Source organism: Pelophylax lessonae, assembly GCF_965119305.1.
Source record: "Pelophylax lessonae genome assembly, chromosome: 4".
Classification (NCBI taxonomy): Eukaryota; Metazoa; Chordata; class Amphibia; order Anura; family Ranidae; genus Pelophylax; species Pelophylax lessonae.
In genome coordinates, this window is record NC_138771.1 from 614,512,247 (window position 1) to 614,529,527 (window position 17,281).

Below are 17,281 nucleotides of genomic sequence, written 5' to 3' on the forward strand. Positions count from 1 at the left end.
TATACCAGCCCAACAGCTTAACGTCACCTCACCCTGTTTTCAGGTGATCATAGATTGTATTACATCCCCATCTATAAAAGAGATATGGAGCACATACCGCTCATCACTAAGATTCCCAATATACCCTCTGTATCCCCTTCCAGTAAACGTTCATACTAGTGATCGACCGATATAGGTTTTTCGTTGCCAATACCGATCTTTTAGCCAATGCATATCGGTATCGGATGTTTTTTTTGTACATTTAAAATGTTTTTTTTTTTTTTTTTAAAAGTACTTTTGTGGAGGGATCTGGGAGAGGAGGAACCCCTCCTCTGCACTTAAATGCATTCAAAACGCCAAGTTTGGCTGTTTTGAATGCCGTAATTTTTTTTAATCTGGCGCCAGACAGTACCCGGAAGTGATATTACTCATGACATCACTTCCGGGGTTTTGCGTGGAGACCCAATCAGAGCCGAATGTGGCTTTGATCGGGTATTCGACAGCCGTGCAGGCTGGTTGCTCAGGTCTCCCAGTGGGACAGGAGACCTGGACGAGCCGTGGAAGGCTCCCCTCCCGCTCCTTGTAACGACAGCCGAGTGGCTTCTCAGCATCGGTTGTCATTAAAAAAAGCTGACCGTCGGCTATGGACGCCGGTACCGGGGTGACGCCTCAAGTTGCAGGCATCTCTCCGGTAAACGCACTTTCCCGAAATATCGGCAATATTGGCCACCTCCGATATATCGGGGAAAGTGCATATCTTTGCTGATAATCGTGTCTAACGTAGCACTGAGTCTCTAAAGCAGGGGTAGGCAACCTATAAAAGATGGAGATCTACCTGAACAACATTGAAGAGATCAAAGATCACCGGGGTGCAGAGCTACCTTTTTTAGAATCCCCTTTTTATCATTTATTTTTTTTCAAATTAACTAGCAAATCCATAATAAAAATTAAAGATGGCATAAAGAAAACCCTGAAAAAACTACTAAAACTAATGTCACTGTAAAAATATAAACTTAGCCTACCTTAAAAGTTAGCTTCAGTGAGAATCTCGTCATTCACTTTCATTCACATTTTTTTTGTCTAGTCTGGGGGGGTAATTGGTTGCCCCCACAAGTCAGATGCCGGAGTCCATCATGAAGGCAGAACATCTGGTACTGCAAGCGGATTTTCTTGATTAGTTTCAAGCCTGGCTATGTGCTCTGATTTCTGGCCAGTGTCAGTAGTATGTAGAGCAGTGTACAGGGGTCAGTAGTATGTAGGGCAGTGTAAAGGGGTCAGTAGTATGTAGGGCAGTGTACAGAGGTCAGTAGTATGTAGGGCAGTGTACAGAGGTCAGTAGTATGTAGGGCAGTGTACAGGGGTCAGTAGTATGTAGGGCAGTGTACATAAGTCAGTAGTATGTAGGGCAGTGCACAGAGGTCAGTAGTATGTAGGGCAGTGTACAGAGGTCAGTAGTATGTAGGGCAGAGTACAGAGGTCAGTAGTATGTAGGGCAGGGCACAGAGGTCAGTAGTATGTAGGGCAGTGTACAGGGGTCAGTAGTATGTAGGGGAGTGTACAGAGGTAGCATATAGGGCAGTGTACAGAGGTCATCAGTATGTAGGGCTGGGGTAAGGGGGCACAGTACTACGGGATCAGAAGGGCACCGTGCAGGGGGGGGGGTCAGGAGGGCAGGGTATTGGGGGGTCAGGATGGCTGAAGTGTCAAGAGGGCATGGCACCGGGGGGTTCAGGAGAGCAAGGCGCTGGGGGTCAGGAGGGCATGGCGCAGGGGGTCAGGAGGGCATGGCGCTGGGGGTCAGGAGGGCATGGCGCTGGGGGTCAGGAGGGCATGGCGCTGGGTGTTCAGGAGAACATGGCGCTGGGGGTAGGGAGGGCATGATGCTGGGGGTCAGTAGCATGGCACTGGGGGTTCAGGTGGGGCATGGTGCCGGGGGTCTGGAGGGGATGGCACTGGGGTTCAGGAGGGCATGGGCATGGCACTGGGTGTTCAGGTGGGGCACGGCGCCGGGGGTCTGGAGGGGATGGCACTGGGGTTCAGGAGGGCATGGCACTGGGGGTTCAGGTGGGGCATGGCGCCGGGGGTCTGGAGGGGATGGCACTGGGGTTCAGGAGGGCATAGGTATGGCACTGGGGGTTCAGGTGGGGCATGGCGCCAGGGGTCTGGAGGGGATGGCACTGGGGTTCAGGAGGGCATGGTGCTGGGTGTTCAGGAGGGCATGGCTTTGGGGGGGGTCAGGAGGGCATGGCACTGAGAGTTCAGGAGGGCATGGCGCTGGGAGTTCAGGAGGGCATGGCGCTGGGAGTTCAGGAGGGCATGGCACTGGGGTTCAGGAGGGCATGAGGCTGGGGATCAGGAAGGTATGGCGCTGGGGGTCAGGAGGGCATGGCCCTGGGGTTCAGGAGAGCAAGGCGCTGGGGGTCAGGAGGGCATGGCGCTGGGGGTCAGGAGGGCATGGCGCTGGGGGTCAGGAGGGCATGGCGCTGGGGGTCAGGAGGGCATGGCGCTGGGGGTTCAGGAGGGCATGGCGCTGGGTGTTCAGGAGAACATGGCGCTGGGGGTAGGGAGGGCATGGTGCTGGGGGTCAGTAGCATGGCACTGGGGGTTCAGGTGGGGCATGGTGCCGGGGGTCTGGAGGGGATGGCACTGGGGTTCAGGAGGGCATGGGCATGGCACTGGGTGTTTAGGTGGGGCATGGCGCCGGGGGTCTGGAGGGGATGGCACTGGGGTTCAGGAGGGCATGGCACTGGGGGTTCAGGTGGGGCATGGCGCCGGGGGTCTGGAGAGGATGGCACTGGGGTTCAGGAGGGCATGGGTATGGCACTGGGGGTTCAGGTGGGGCATGGCGCCGGGGGTCTGGAGGGGATGGCACTGGGGTTCAGGAGGGCATAGGTATGGCACTGGGGGTTCAGGTGGGGCATGGCACCAGGGGTCTGGAGGGGATGGCACTGGGGTTCAGGAGGGCATGGTGCTGGGTGTTCAGGAGGGCATGGCTTTGGGGGGGGTCAGGAGGGCATGGCACTGAGAGTTCAGGAGGGCATGGCGCTGGGAGTTCAGGAGGGCATGGCGCTGGGAGTTCAGGAGGGCATGGCACTGGGGTTCAGGAGGGCATGGCACTGGGGTTCAGGAGGGCATGAGGCTGGGGATCAGGAAGGTATGGCGCTGGGGGTCAGGAGGGCATGGCAGGGGGAGCTCAGGAGAGCATGGCCCTGGGGTTCAGGAGAGCAAGGCGCTGGGGGTCAGGAGGGCATGGCGCTGGGGGTCAGGAGGGCATGGCGCTGGGGGTTCAGGAGGGCATGGCGCTGGGTGTTCAGGAGAACATGGCGCTGGGGGTAGGGAGGGCATGGTGCTGGGGGTCAGTAGCATGGCACTGGGGGTTCAGGTGGGGCATGGTGCCGGGGGTCTGGAGGGGATGGCACTGGGGTTCAGGAGGGCATGGGCATGGCACTGGGTGTTCAGGTGGGGCATGGCGCCGGGGGTCTGGAGGGGATGGCACTGGGGTTCAGGAGGGCATGGCACTGGGGGTTCAGGTGGGGCATGGCGCCGGGGGTCTGGAGAGGATGGCACTGGGGTTCAGGAGGGCATGGGTATGGCACTGGGGGTTCAGGTGGGGCATAGCGCCGGGGGTCTGGAGGGGATGGCACTGGGGTTCAGGAGGGCATGGGTATGGCACTGGGGGTTCAGGTGGGGCATGGCGCCAGGGGTCTGGAGGGGATGGCACTGGGGTTCAGGAGGGTATGGGTATGGCACTGGGGGTTTAGGTGGGGCATGGTGCCGGGGGTCTGGAGGGGATGGCACTGGGGTTCAGGAGGGCATGGGTATGGCACTGGGGGTTTAGGTGGGGCATGGCGCCGGGGGTCTGGAGGTGATGGCACTGGGGTTCAGGAGGGCTGGGGTGTTAGAAGGGCACAGATGTCTTTTACTGCAGAGTGGGGTTGGGGTAAAGAAGGTGCAGTGGCAAACCCACATGACATATCTTGGCTCTGAGTCCTGTGTTGCCTTCCCACCTGGCATCACCCAAAAACCCTTAGGATCGGGGAGGAGGGACTGTGGGGATGAGTGCAGAGGGAGGGATCATAATCGGCGTGCCCGCGACAGTTACCAGTCGGGTCGCACTCGCAGCCTCTCCCGCACGCTCAGCCAGCCTCCCTCCACTGACTCAGCTAGTCAATTTTCCCGCCGCTGAGCCGCCCGCCCCCGTGACCATCGGCGTCCTGACGGCTCACAGCGGCTGACGTCACACGAGTGGACCCCAGTGATTAAAGCGGCGCTGCGGCGGCCCTTAAAGCGGCGATGCGGCTGCGCCGTCCCTTAAAGCGGCGATGCGGCTGCGCCTGCCCTTAAAGCGGCGATGCGGCTGCGGCGGCCCTTAAAGCGGCCCCAGGGCCAGCGGCCCACCGGGAAACCTCCCGGTATCCCGCTAGGCCAGTCCGGCCCTGGAGTCATCAAAAAGAAGAAGAGACTGCTGTATGGCTTGGGGCTCAGACTGCTTGCCTGATTTGCAAGGGGGTGAGGTGAAAGACGGTTGGACATCGGCTGCAGGTGCCAACTGTGACCTTTCTGCAGTAGACTGGGTGGGAGACAATGTGAAGGAACTGGAGGCACTGTCAGCAGCAAACCAATCTACTATCGCCTCCACTTGTTCTGGCCTCATCACTTCTAGGGTTGTATGATGCCCTACCAAATACTGATGCAGGTTCTGTCGCCTACTCACACTTGAGGAAGGTGTTTCACTTGTGCGTGTAGCTGGCACAGATCGACCACGTCCTCTCCTTGCAACAGGAGCTCTAGCAGCAGCACCACCACGACCCAGGCCACGGCCCCTATTTGACGCTCTCCTCATATTTCTGAAATTTAAGATCTTGCCCTAGAAAGGTCTTTATTGAATAGCGGAACAAAAGAACAACAGTATCGCACGGGTGTATCTCACAGTCAAATATGCAAACTATGCCGCAATTTAATGTTTTTTACACCAAAAGGGTGTGTATTGAATAGCGGAATAGGATAAAAAACTGTGTATCTCACACGTACAAACACAGACTAGGCCCGATTAAATTTTTTCCTACCCTAAAGGGAGGATGAGGAAGAGGAGTATGGAACAGGCAGCACCCTCAAATCTTCAGAAGTATGAGATGAACCCCAAAAACTTGGAAAGGTGGATCTCACACGTACCGACACAGACTATTCCGCAATTTAAATTGAGCCCCAAAGGTTTTTATTGAATAGCGGAATAGGAAATATGATCAAAAAAAAGTGTATGTTTTTCACACGTACAGAAGCACACTAGGCCCCAATTACTATTGTTTGTACACCTAAAAGGATGGATGAGGAAGAGGAGGAGTAGGAGTATAGAACAGGCAGCACCCTCAAAGCTTCAGAAATATGAGATGAACCCCAAAAACTTGGAAAGGTGGATCTCACACGTACCGACACAGACTATTCCGCAATTTAATTGAGCCCCAAAGGTTTTTATTGAATAGCGGAATAGGAAATATGATCAAAAAAAAGTGTATGTTTTTCACACGTACAGAAGCACACTAGGCCCCAATTACTATTGTTTGTACACCTAAAAGGATGGATGAGGAGGAGGAGGAGGAGTATAGAACAGGCAGCACCCTCAAAGCTTCAGAAGTATGAGATGAACCCCAAAAACTTGGAAAGGTGGATCTCACACGTACAGACACAGACTATTCCGCAATTTAATTGAGCCCCAAAGGTTTTTATTGAATAGCGGAATAGGAAATATGATCAAAAAAAAGTGTATGTTTTTCACACGTACAGAAGCACACTAGGCCCCAATTACTATTGTTTGTACACCTAAAAGGATGGATGAGGAGGAGGAGGAGGAGGAGTATAGAACAGGCAGCACCCTCAAAGCTTCAGAAGTATGAGATGAACCCCAAAAACTTGGAAAGGTGGAACTCACACGTACCGACACAGACTATTCCGCAATTTAATTGAGCCCCAAAGGTTTTTATTGAATAGCGGAATAGGAAACATGATCAAAAAAAAGTGTATGTTTTTCACACGTACAGAAGCACACTAGGCCCCAATTACTATTGTTTGTACACCTAAAAGGATGGATGAGGAAGAGGAGGAGGAGGAGTATAGAACAGGCAGCACCCTCAAAGCTTCAGAAGTATGAGATGGAACCCAAAAACTTGGAAAGGTGGATCTCACACGTACCGACACAGACTATTCCGCAATTTAATTGAGCCCCAAAGGTTTTTATCGAATAGCGGAATAGGAAATATGATCAAAAAAAAGTGTATGTTTTTCACACGTACAGAAGCACACTAGGCCCTAATTACTATTGTTTGTACACCTAAAAGGATGGATGAGGAGGAGGAGGAGGAGGAGTATAGAACAGGCAGCACCCTCAAAGCTTCAGAAGTATGAGATGAACCCCAAAAACTTGGAAAGGTGGATCTCACACGTACAGACACAGACTATTCCGCAATTTAATTGAGCCCCAAAGGTTTTTATTGAATAGCGGAATAGGAAATATGATAAAAAAAAAGTGTATGTTTTTCACACGTACAGAAGCACACTAGGCCCCAATTACTATTGTTTGTACACCTAAAAGGATGGATGAGGAGGAGGAGGAGTATAGAACAGGCAGCACCCTCAAAGCTTCAGAAGTATGAGATGAACCCCAAAAACTTGGAAAGGTGGATCTCACACGTACCGACACAGACTATTCCGCAATTTAATTGAGCCCCAAAGGTTTTTATTGAATAGCGGAATAGGAAATATGATAAAAAAAAAGTGTATGTTTTTCACACGTACAGAAGCACACTAGGCCCCAATTACTATTGTTTGTACACCTAAAAGGATGGATGAGGAAGAGGAGGAGGAGGAGTATAGAACAGGCAGCACCCTCAAAGCTTCAGAAGTATGAGATGAACCCCAAAAACTTGGAAAGGTGGATCTCACACGTACCGACACAGACTATTCTGCAATTTAATTGAGCCCCAAAGGTTTTTATTGAATAGCGGAATAGGAAATATGATAAAAAAAAAGTGTATGTTTTTCACACGTACAGAAGCACACTAGGCCCCAATTACTATTGTTTGTACACCTAAAAGGATGGATGAGGAAGAGGAGGAGGAGGAGTATAGAACAGGCAGCACCCTCAAAGCTTCAGAAGTATGAGATGAACCCCAAAAACTTGGAAAGGTGGATCTCACACGTACCGACACAGACTATTCCGCAATTTAATTGAGCCCCAAAGGTTTTTATTGAATAGCGGAATAGGAAATATGATCAAAAAAAAGTGTATGTTTTTCACACGTACAGAAGCACACTAGGCCCCAATTACTATTGTTTGTACACCGAAAAGGATGGATGAGGAAGAGGAGGAGGAGGAGTATAGAACAGGCAGCACCCTCAAAGCTTCAGAAGTATGAGATGAACCCCAAAAACTTGGAAAGGTGGATCTCACACGTACCGACACAGACTATTCCGCAATTTAATTGAGCCCCAAAGGTTTTTATTGAATAACGGAATAGGAAATATGATCAAAAAAAGTGTATGTTTTTCACACGTACAGAAGCACACTAGGCCTCAATTACTATTGTTTGTACACCTAAAAGGATGGATGAGGAGGAGGAGGAGGAGTATAGAACAGGCAGCACCCTCAAAGCTTCAGAAGTATGAGATTGTGTTCACTGTACCCCACAAAGATTGTGTTCACTGTACCCCACAAAGGTTTTGTTCACTGCACCCCACAAAGATTGTGTTCACTGTACCCCACAAAGGTTTTGTTCACTGCACCCCACAAAGATTGTGTTCACTGTACCCCACAAAGATTGTGTTCACTGCACCCCAAAAGGATTGTCTTCTCTGCACCCCACAAAGATTGTGTTCACTGTACCCCACAAAGGTTTTGTTCACTGTACCCCACAAAGATTGTGTTCACTGCACTCCAAAAGGATTGTCTTCACTGCACCCCACAAAGATTGTGTTCACTGTACCCCACAAAGGTTTTGTTCACTGTACCCCACAAAGATTGTGTTCACTGTACCCCACAAAGGTTTTGTTCACTGCACCCCACAAAGATTGTGTTCACTGTACCCCCCAAAGATTTTGTTCACTGCACCCCACAAGGATTGTCTTCACTGCACCCCACAAGGATTGTCTTCACTGCACCCCACAAAGATTGTGTTCACTGTACCCCACAAAGATTTTGTTCACTGCACCCCACAAAGATTGTGTTCACTGTACCCCACAAAGATTTTGTTCACTGCACTCCAAAAGGATTGTCTTCACTGCACCCCACAAAGATTGTGTTCACTGTACCCCACAAAGGTTTTGTTCACTGCACCCCACAAAGATTGTGTTCACTGTACCCCACAAAGGTTTTGTTCACTGCACCCCACAAAGATTGTGCTCACTGTACCCCACAAAGATTGTGTTCACTGTACCCCACAAAGGTTTTGTTCACTGCACCCCACAAAGATTGTGTTCACTGTACCCCACAAAGGTTGTGTTCACTGCACCCCACAAAGGTTTTGTTCACTGCACCCCACAAAGATTGTGTTCACTGCACCCCACAAAGATTGTGTTCACTGTACCCCACAAAGGTTTTGTTCACTGCACCCCACAAAGATTGTGTTCACTGTACCCCACAAAGATTGTGTTCACTGTAGCCCACAAAGGTTTTGTTCACTGCACCCCACAAAGATTGTGTTTACTGTACCCCACAAAGGTTGTGTTCACTGCACCCCACAAAGGTTTTGTTCACTGCACCCCACAAAGATTGTGTTCACTGCACCCCACAAAGATTGTGTTCACTGTACCCCACAAAGGTTTTGTTCACTGCACCCCACAAAGATTGTGTTCACTGTACCCCACAAAGATTGTGTTCACTGCACTCCAAAAGGATTGTCTTCACTGCACCCCACAAAGATTGTGTTCACTGTACCCCACAAAGGTTTTGTTCACTGCACCCCACAAAGATTGTGTTCACTGTACCACACAAAGGTTTTGTTCACTGCACCCCACAAAGATTTTGTTCACTGTACCCCCCCAAAGATTTTGTTCACTGCACCCCACAAGGATTGTCTTAACTGCACCCCACAAGGATTGTCTTCACTGCACCCCACAAAGATTGTGTTCACTGTACCCCACAAAGATTTTGTTCACTGCACCCCACAAAGATTGTGTTCACTGTACCCCACAAAGATTTTGTTCACTGCACTCCAAAAGGATTGTCTTCACTGCACCCCACAAAGATTGTGTTCACTGTACCCCACAAAGGTTTTGTTCACTGCACCCCACAAAGATTGTGTTCACTGTACCCCACAAAGATTGTGTTCACTGTACCCCACAAAGGTTTTGTTCACTGCACCCCACAAAGATTGTGTTCACTGTACCCCACAAAGGTTGTGTTCACTGCACCCCACAAAGGTTTTGTTCACTGCACCCCACAAAGATTGTGTTCACTGCACCCCACAAAGATTGTGTTCACTGTACCCCACAAAGGTTTTTTTCACTGCACCCCACAAAGATTGTGTTCACTGTACCCCACAAAGATTGTGTTCACTGCACTCCAAAAGGATTGTCTTCACTGCACCCCACAAAGATTGTGTTCACTGTACCCCACAAAGGTTTTGTTCACTGCACCCCACAAAGATTGTGTTCACTGTACCCCACAAAGGTTTTGTTCACTGCACCCCACAAAGATTGTGTTCACTGTACCCCCCAAAGATTTTGTTCACTGCACCCCATAAAGATTGTCTTCACTGCACCCCACAAGGATTGTCTTCACTGCAGCCCACAAAGATTGTGTTCACTGCACCCCACAAAGGTTTTGTTCACTGCACCCCACAAAGATTGTGTTCACTGTACCCCCCCAAAAGATTTTGTTCACTGCACCCCACAAGGATTGTCTTCTCTGCACCCCACAAAGATTGTGTTCACTGTACCCCCCAAAGATTTTGTTCACTGCACCCCACAAGGATTGTCTTCACTGCACCCCACAAGGATTGTCTTCACTGCACCCCACAAAGATTGTGTTCACTGTACCCCCACAAAGGTTTTGTTCACTGCACCCCACAAAGATTTTGTTCACTGCACTCCAAAAGGATTGTGTTCACTGCACCCCAAAAAGATTGTGTTCACTGCAGCCCACACACAGAAAAATGGATGTGGATCACTGACACCTGCCTATCTCCTATCCCACACCACACAGCAATATCGATTGTAGTTTGTAGAACACACTTTCCCTAAAATTCAGCAGACTCTGTCCCTAACAGGATTGAGAAGAGATCGTAGATCAGGAGAACTAAGTGCAGACCCCACCCCACACAGCAATATCGATTGTAGTTTGTAGAACACACTGACCCTATAATTCAGCAGACTCTATCCCTAAAATGCCTACAACTCGCCCTGCCTAAACACTCCGACCTGTCCCTCAATTCTATCCGGACACAAATGGTTTTTTCCTGCCTATCTTTCCCTAATCAGCAGCCAGCACGTTGATGTGTGCTCTGTCCCTGATCTAAGCAGCATAATGACGCCGCTGCGGCTGCCTGGAACTTATAAAGACTTGGTCACATGCTTCAGACGGCCAATCACAGCTACTGAGACATTTGCAGGCATGGCTGGGATGGCTTAAGGCACACCAGTTAAACGATTGTTGATTGGCTGTTGAAAGCCCGCCATGAAAAGAGCGCCAAAGCATGCAAAACCCGGAAATAAAACGACCGAACACGGATTTTTACCCGAATATACAGTAAAGTGTCCGTGTTCGTGTTCGGGTAACAAAAATCCAATTATTCGGTACGAACACAAATAATACAGTCCGTGTTCGCTCAACACTAAATATAATATATTCTTTACTGTATTTGTTATTGCAGTTCTACCCAGTTTTGAGGTGAAAATAATCGCAGAGAAAAAATTTTACTACATCAATGATCAAGAGTTCAGAGTTGAGATCCACGCAAAGTGAGTATAAATGCAGGCTATGTGTTACTGTATATCTGTATGTTCTAGTGATCAGACAATGATATCCATACAGTAACGGTCTATTCTCAAATATAACTCTTTTTTTCTTTCTTTTATTAGTTATCTCTACGGGAAGCCTTTGGATGGTATGGCCTATGTGTTGTTCTCGGTGTCAAGAGAGGGTGAAAAGAAAAGTCTACCGAATACCCTAAGAAGGATTGAGGTATTGATTCTTATCCTGTTAAAGTCCAATTGAACCTTAAGTTTAAATCATCTTAATATATTCCATGTACATCAAAATGAAGTGGAGATTTTATTGGAATTTTTACGCCTAGAGTAATCTTCTGGTGCTTCCCACACCTGGAAAGCATTGGGGCCCTCAAACAGCCTGCCATACAAGTAAATGGCTTTATGCAGACATACTCTTATAAACTCTGATGGTATTATGTATTAGCATTTTCTCACACATGCACATCTGATGTATTTTCCAAATGTAAAACTTCCTGCATTTTTAAGATTATGGCCACATAGAGTCAATCATTATTTGGAAGCCTGTACACTTCACATGTGGCCCCCAGGCAGTGCAAGAGTGCCCCAAAGTTACCCTAGGCATATAAAATGCATATCAAATTTTACCTGTACAGTTAATTATCCTTTTAAAGCAGCAACAGTCTAAACAGAAATTCCTGTTTTCCGCAAGCAATTGCAGATTGAGACTCTTGATCTCTGTGAGAAGCAGTGGTCTCATTGCAGAGATTCAACACACCCTTTACTGAGTTAGGCCCATAGCTCTGCAATCATCAAAGATCATGCCTCCTGCTGAATTTAGAACTCTGGCTCAGTCTCAGCGGGGACATGTAGAGTCTCTGCTAAAGATCACAGCTTCTCTACAGAGAGCAGAGAGTCTCGCTTTTCTACTAAGGCTGCTTTAGAAAGGATTCACAGCCTGCAAATGATTGGGGCTGGGTGACATCACTAGATGCTAAGGATGTGGTGGGGGCCAGCACCCACTGCTCTCTTAATAACCATTGAGAGGAAGCTGTCATATATGTAGTAGCAAAAGAAAATGGGTTATTATATATAATATTTGCCCCCCCCCCCCCCCGCCAAATGAGCAAAATGTTTGGCATTTGGAAGAAAGTCTGAACAAGTAAAATAATTCTGAGCCTGTGTTAGGAGTAAACTCAAAGTTCATCCCTTAAAATATGTATAATAGTGGAGTGCTTCAGTCATGACAGGCCTAGAGGAGAATAAATTATAGTAATATGACTCTCTAAACAGCAGTGTCTTGCTACGGCAAGAAATTGCAGTGCTGACAATATATGGTCCTCAAATGGGCAAGAGTATGCAATACACAGGCAATGAATGATCAATTGTTACAATATTCAGGAGAAATCCTTTTCATAACTCAAGTATGCCTTATCTTGTTCATGAATTGCTTATTTTAAGTTCAATTGTTAAATGGTATTTATTACAATTGTCTGAATAAAACTTTACTTTGGCCGGTCTAATTCCAGATACAGGATGGTGAAGGCTCTGCTTCTCTGAAACGAGAGGACCTAGTGAAGTACTTCCAGCAGGAGAACGACATGCTTCAATGGAGACTAAGTGTATCCGCTACAGTCATCACTGACTCAGGTGGGAGCTTCAACTCGCTGGTGTCTACCCAATTCTGAAATATCAGTTTTGAAGTTTAGAACAAGAGATCACCCACACAACAATGCCTCCACAACAAAATAGCACCCCAGCAACAATAGATTCACCCCAGCAACAATAGACCTCTCTCTCAACAGTAGATCCCTCCTAGCAACAACTGACTCCCCAGAAATATAAGATCCCTCCTAGCAACAACAGTTCCTCCTCCAGCAACAATAGACCCATATACAAAAATATATCCCCACTAGTGACAATAGATAACCCATCAATAGACCATCCAGCACACCCCAGCATCCCTTGCACTTAAATACATTCAGTGTTTGCGTTCCCCCGCGTTCCCCCTGAAAAAAAGCCCTGTACAAAACCCAACTGTACTTTCAGGCGGTTACAAAAGCAAGCCGCAAGTAACGAGGATGATAGGAGGTGGGGTTGTCGCAGCCGGCACCCAGGCACCCCGTAAAGGGAACAAGCTGTGCCTGTGTGGGGCGATACGACCTCCCACTCGCTATTATGTAGAGAGAGGCGACTCCGAGATTCATATACATAAAAAAGAAAAAAATTATAGAGAAAACAGAGCGACAAAAGTGAAGTCAACAACCATGGTGGTAAAAACTGGGGTTACTGGTGGTAAAAACTGGGGTTACATATTCAGATTGAAAACGTAGACAGGAATCGTGATGAGTGCAAAGGCATAACCATGCTGTTGAGGTACATCACGTCTAGGACGTATTTAGTAAACACATTAGAGCACATACAGGGGAAGAAAGGGAAGAGGGAGAAAGAGAGAGGGAGGGAGGGAGGAAGAGAGAGGTGCAGGGGGAAGGGAAAGAGAAGAGGGAGGAGGGGTGTCGCCGGGGCATAGAGCACTGGCGGCATAAAAGTAACTTAGTAAAGCTTAAGGAGGAGTATCATGGCATCAAAAGAGAGGAATCAAAATCAGGTGGGAGGATGCAAGGTAGGTTGGATGCTGGGCCAGCAATCCAGCCCCATAAAGCATTTTATCGCTAGGGAAACATTAAGTGCATAAACATTTTTATATGGTGGGCTGTAGGTAAATTGCCCCTCTACTTAATATTTGAAGTAATTTATTTTTAAAGAGACCCTGTTGCCAGACCATTCATTTCAGCAACAATATTCTCATTTTTGAATTTAACATATTTTTTTGTATTTTATTTACCTGTAAAAGTATTTCTTGTGTAAACACCCAAAAGGCATGGGGCTGCTGCGTGCCTCTATCTTGGATCTGATGTCACCAGCCCCAGCAAACTCAGAGCTGTTACTCAAGAAACACACTATGGTATTCCCATTCACTCATCTAGCAGCTACATAAAAGGTTATGTAGGGAGGTGAGGAGAGGGGTGAGGAGAGGGGTAAAACTCTACAAAAACAAAGGTTTTCTGGGTAAATGCCAAAATGTTACTGTCCATATGTAGGTATTCTGGTTTGTTAAAGGCCATGTGATCTATTACAAAGCGAGTGGGTTGGGCATTTACTTCAAGGTCTGAAGTCCCCTTTTTACTTTTAAAGAAGCCATTTGCATATATTTATTTAGCTTAATTTCCAATATAGCTAATTGACTTTAGTATCAATTGTGTGTTTTTATTTGCAGGCAGTGATATGGTAGAAACTGAACTTAATGATATCTATATGGTCAACACCCCATACAAAGTTCTCTTCACCAAAACCTCCAAATTTTTCAAACCTGGAATGCCTATGGATCTAATGGTAAGACAAGATATTGAAAGTTTATTATATACTGCAAATTATTGCATGTTTCAATCAGATAAGGGGAGCTGAAAAGCAAGCTCCTCTGCTGTACTGTCTTTAGCTAAACCCTAGTGCTCTGGCAGCCTTTGTCACGTATTACAGTTTATTTGTATATAGCTATCAAAGAATAGAAAGGAACAGTTTACAAACTTATGATGATGGCATGGTATAATTGCTGATGGTTGGGTAAATATTAGAGATTGTTTGTGTAAAAGGATCTGTAATAAGACTGTTGTGTTTCAGTATATCTGTCATCTATTTTAGGTGTTTGTCACTAACCCAGATGGGTCTCCAGCACACCGTGTCCCTGTGGTGGCAGAACCAGGGTCAGTGAGAGGGATTACGCTGAAAGATGGAACTGTTCGGCTGACCATCAATACCCGTGCAGATATAAGCTTGCTTGAAATAACGGTAACACTTATATTTTTTGTTTTCTTTTGGATCTTTTTTAGTAGTTTCAGAACACAATAATGTAAACATGTATGGTGCAACTTAAATAAAAAAGAAATAAAAAAGTTCTTAGATGAACAACTAGGGATACACCAATATATTGGCTGCTATTTACTGCAATGTAAAATCGTGTCCCATTGACTTCAATACAAAATCGTGTCCCATTGACTTCAATGCAAAAATCTGCTGATAGAAAAAAAAGGCGCCAATAATGGAATGCTGCAATATCGCATCCCATTGACTTCAATGCAAACTTACGTCCCGTTGACTTCAATGCAAAAACACCCCCTGTTGACTGCAATGTAAAATTGTGTCCCATTGACTTCAATGCAAAATCGTGTCCCATTGACTTTAATGCAAAAACACCCCCTATTTAGTGCAATGCAAAATTGCATCCCATTGACTTCAATGCAAAAACGCCAGCCACATTATAAGATTTAAAAAAAAAAAAATATTAAAAACTGTCGGCTTCGGTTTTAGAATGCCAAGTGCATTCTGAATTTTTGGTTTCGGCACCGGAATTTTCATTTTAGTGCACCATTATTAACAACCACTGGGGGGGATCTGTTTTGGCCATAGTAGTTTTTCCCTTTGATCTGTATGTAGCACCCTCCTAGGTAGGTGCTACTGAGACAGTATAGTTTTTGGCTCTGTCTGCCTATCAGAGGAGCAGCAGGCAAATCTATATGGCTTTCTGCCTAACAGAGAGCCAGATCTGTGAGTTAGGTCTGCTCATAGTGCTCAATGTGCGATTCATCTTGTCGGGAGTGTTTGTTTCACACTGGTCCAATAGGGAGGCATATTGGACAGTGGAGGAAATCTGACCAATGGGTACACAGGCTTTGATACAGCCCCAGTGATTGGCACAGACTGATTGTCTCGGTACATTGTGGGGTGTGGTATAAAAGCCAGGAGCACATGTGCTGCGGGGTCTTTGGCTGGTGAGCAGAGTCCCGGAGGGAGGGTGGCGGCTGCCTCCTCCTCTGTAGCAGTGGCACGCAGTCACAGGTGGTCGGCCTGGGGACCAGGAAGGAAGGAGCTGAACACAGAGGTCCATGAGAGCTGACTGATGGGGTAGAGACACTGGAGCCCCTTGAAAAACAGTATTGTGAGTACAGGGGATCGTGTCTAGGGGCCTAACCTGGTGTAGGATAGTCAGAGGACGGGTGTCAGCAGGTGGAGTGAAAGAGGGTACTAGATGTGTATCCTAAAGATAATTCATCTTAACGAGTAATCCTAAATTAATCTAAGGGGCACGGTGAATCAACAGCCTGGCTGCATTTTCAGACAGGAGTCCTCACCTATTATGAATTGTTCAAGTTGGACTATCCCACTCTTCCTTTCTCCTATCCCTAATTTAAATAAAACCACAAAAACAACTGCATCCCCTAGACCAGTGATGGCAAACTTTGGCACCCCAGATGTTTTGGAACTACATTTCACATGATGCTCAACTACACTGCAGAGTGCATGAGCATCATGAGAAATGTAGTTCCAAAGCATCTGGGCTGCCAATGTTCGCCATCACTGCCCTAGACTGTCCATTGACTGAGCCGGAGAGTAAAGAGTTTAATTGTGCATGCTGCAGTTGCTAATGGTAACCCAGGGGGATCTCAAGTTGAAAAATCCAGCAGTCGTCAAGGGGGCAGTGCTACATTAAGCTTTTTATTTTACTTGGAATCCTTGTTTGTTCTTTTTATTAGTTTTGTCTTGATTGTTTTTTTCAAATGTAAGGTAAGAACAGATGATCCAATGTTGCTGCCTAACCTACAAGCAAGTTCTTCCCTGACTGCCACAGCATACCGACCACGTGGTGGTAATTTTCTGCATCTCAGCATTGGTGGTGGAGAGCTGAATGTTGGTGAAAATGCAGCTATCAACTTCATTATCCGGAACAATGACCCAGCAGTTCAGAACCAGATCACCTATTTCAATTACATAGTAAGGAGTCTGTAAATATCATCTATGTCATGTTTAATATTTAAATTACTATGATAGGTACGAAGTTTCTTCTTAAAGCACATGTAGACAAAATCCAAAGAGTCAGAATGTTTCATATGATGGACATGCATGCTAATTATGTGTAACTGTAACACTTCCAAGTAGTTGGTATCTCTAAAAAAATATCCCTTATTTTGATCTTCTACAAATGGACAAAGCCATTTTAGCTTAGGCATCATTCGGAGCCTGTTTACACTTGTCACTTTTCAGAGACCTGTACAGGAGAGGCTAACAAGCATTAAAAAGGTTGTAAACCCATGGAACTTTTTTTTTTTTTTTGCTGCAACCTGAAAGAGAAACCCAGCATCGCATACTAGCTCATTATGAAATACTTACCTAAGAACGAGCCCCCACCGTGCCGCCCGCTCACTTGTATGACGGGCGACATGTCCAGTCGCCCGTCTTCCGGGATCGCGGCATGCGGCCATCTGATTGGCCGTAGCCGTGGTGACGTCACTCACGCGCACGCGGCACCGGG

The 17,281-nt window shown here is 47.1% G+C and overlaps 1 protein-coding gene across 1 annotated transcript in view; it reads left to right on the top strand.

The window, feature by feature from the left end:
* LOC309553572 (venom factor-like) overlaps nt 1-17,281 on the top strand; it is a 159,151-nt gene that overhangs the window by 44,449 nt on the left and 97,421 nt on the right. Inside the window, exons 7-12 of the mRNA XM_082254844.1 lie at nt 10,842-10,929; nt 11,050-11,152; nt 12,447-12,567; nt 14,195-14,310; nt 14,617-14,763; nt 16,537-16,743. Of these exons, the coding sequence (XP_082110970.1) occupies nt 10,842-10,929; nt 11,050-11,152; nt 12,447-12,567; nt 14,195-14,310; nt 14,617-14,763; nt 16,537-16,743 (782 nt within the window). The remainder of the gene's footprint in view (nt 1-10,841; nt 10,930-11,049; nt 11,153-12,446; nt 12,568-14,194; nt 14,311-14,616; nt 14,764-16,536; nt 16,744-17,281) is intronic.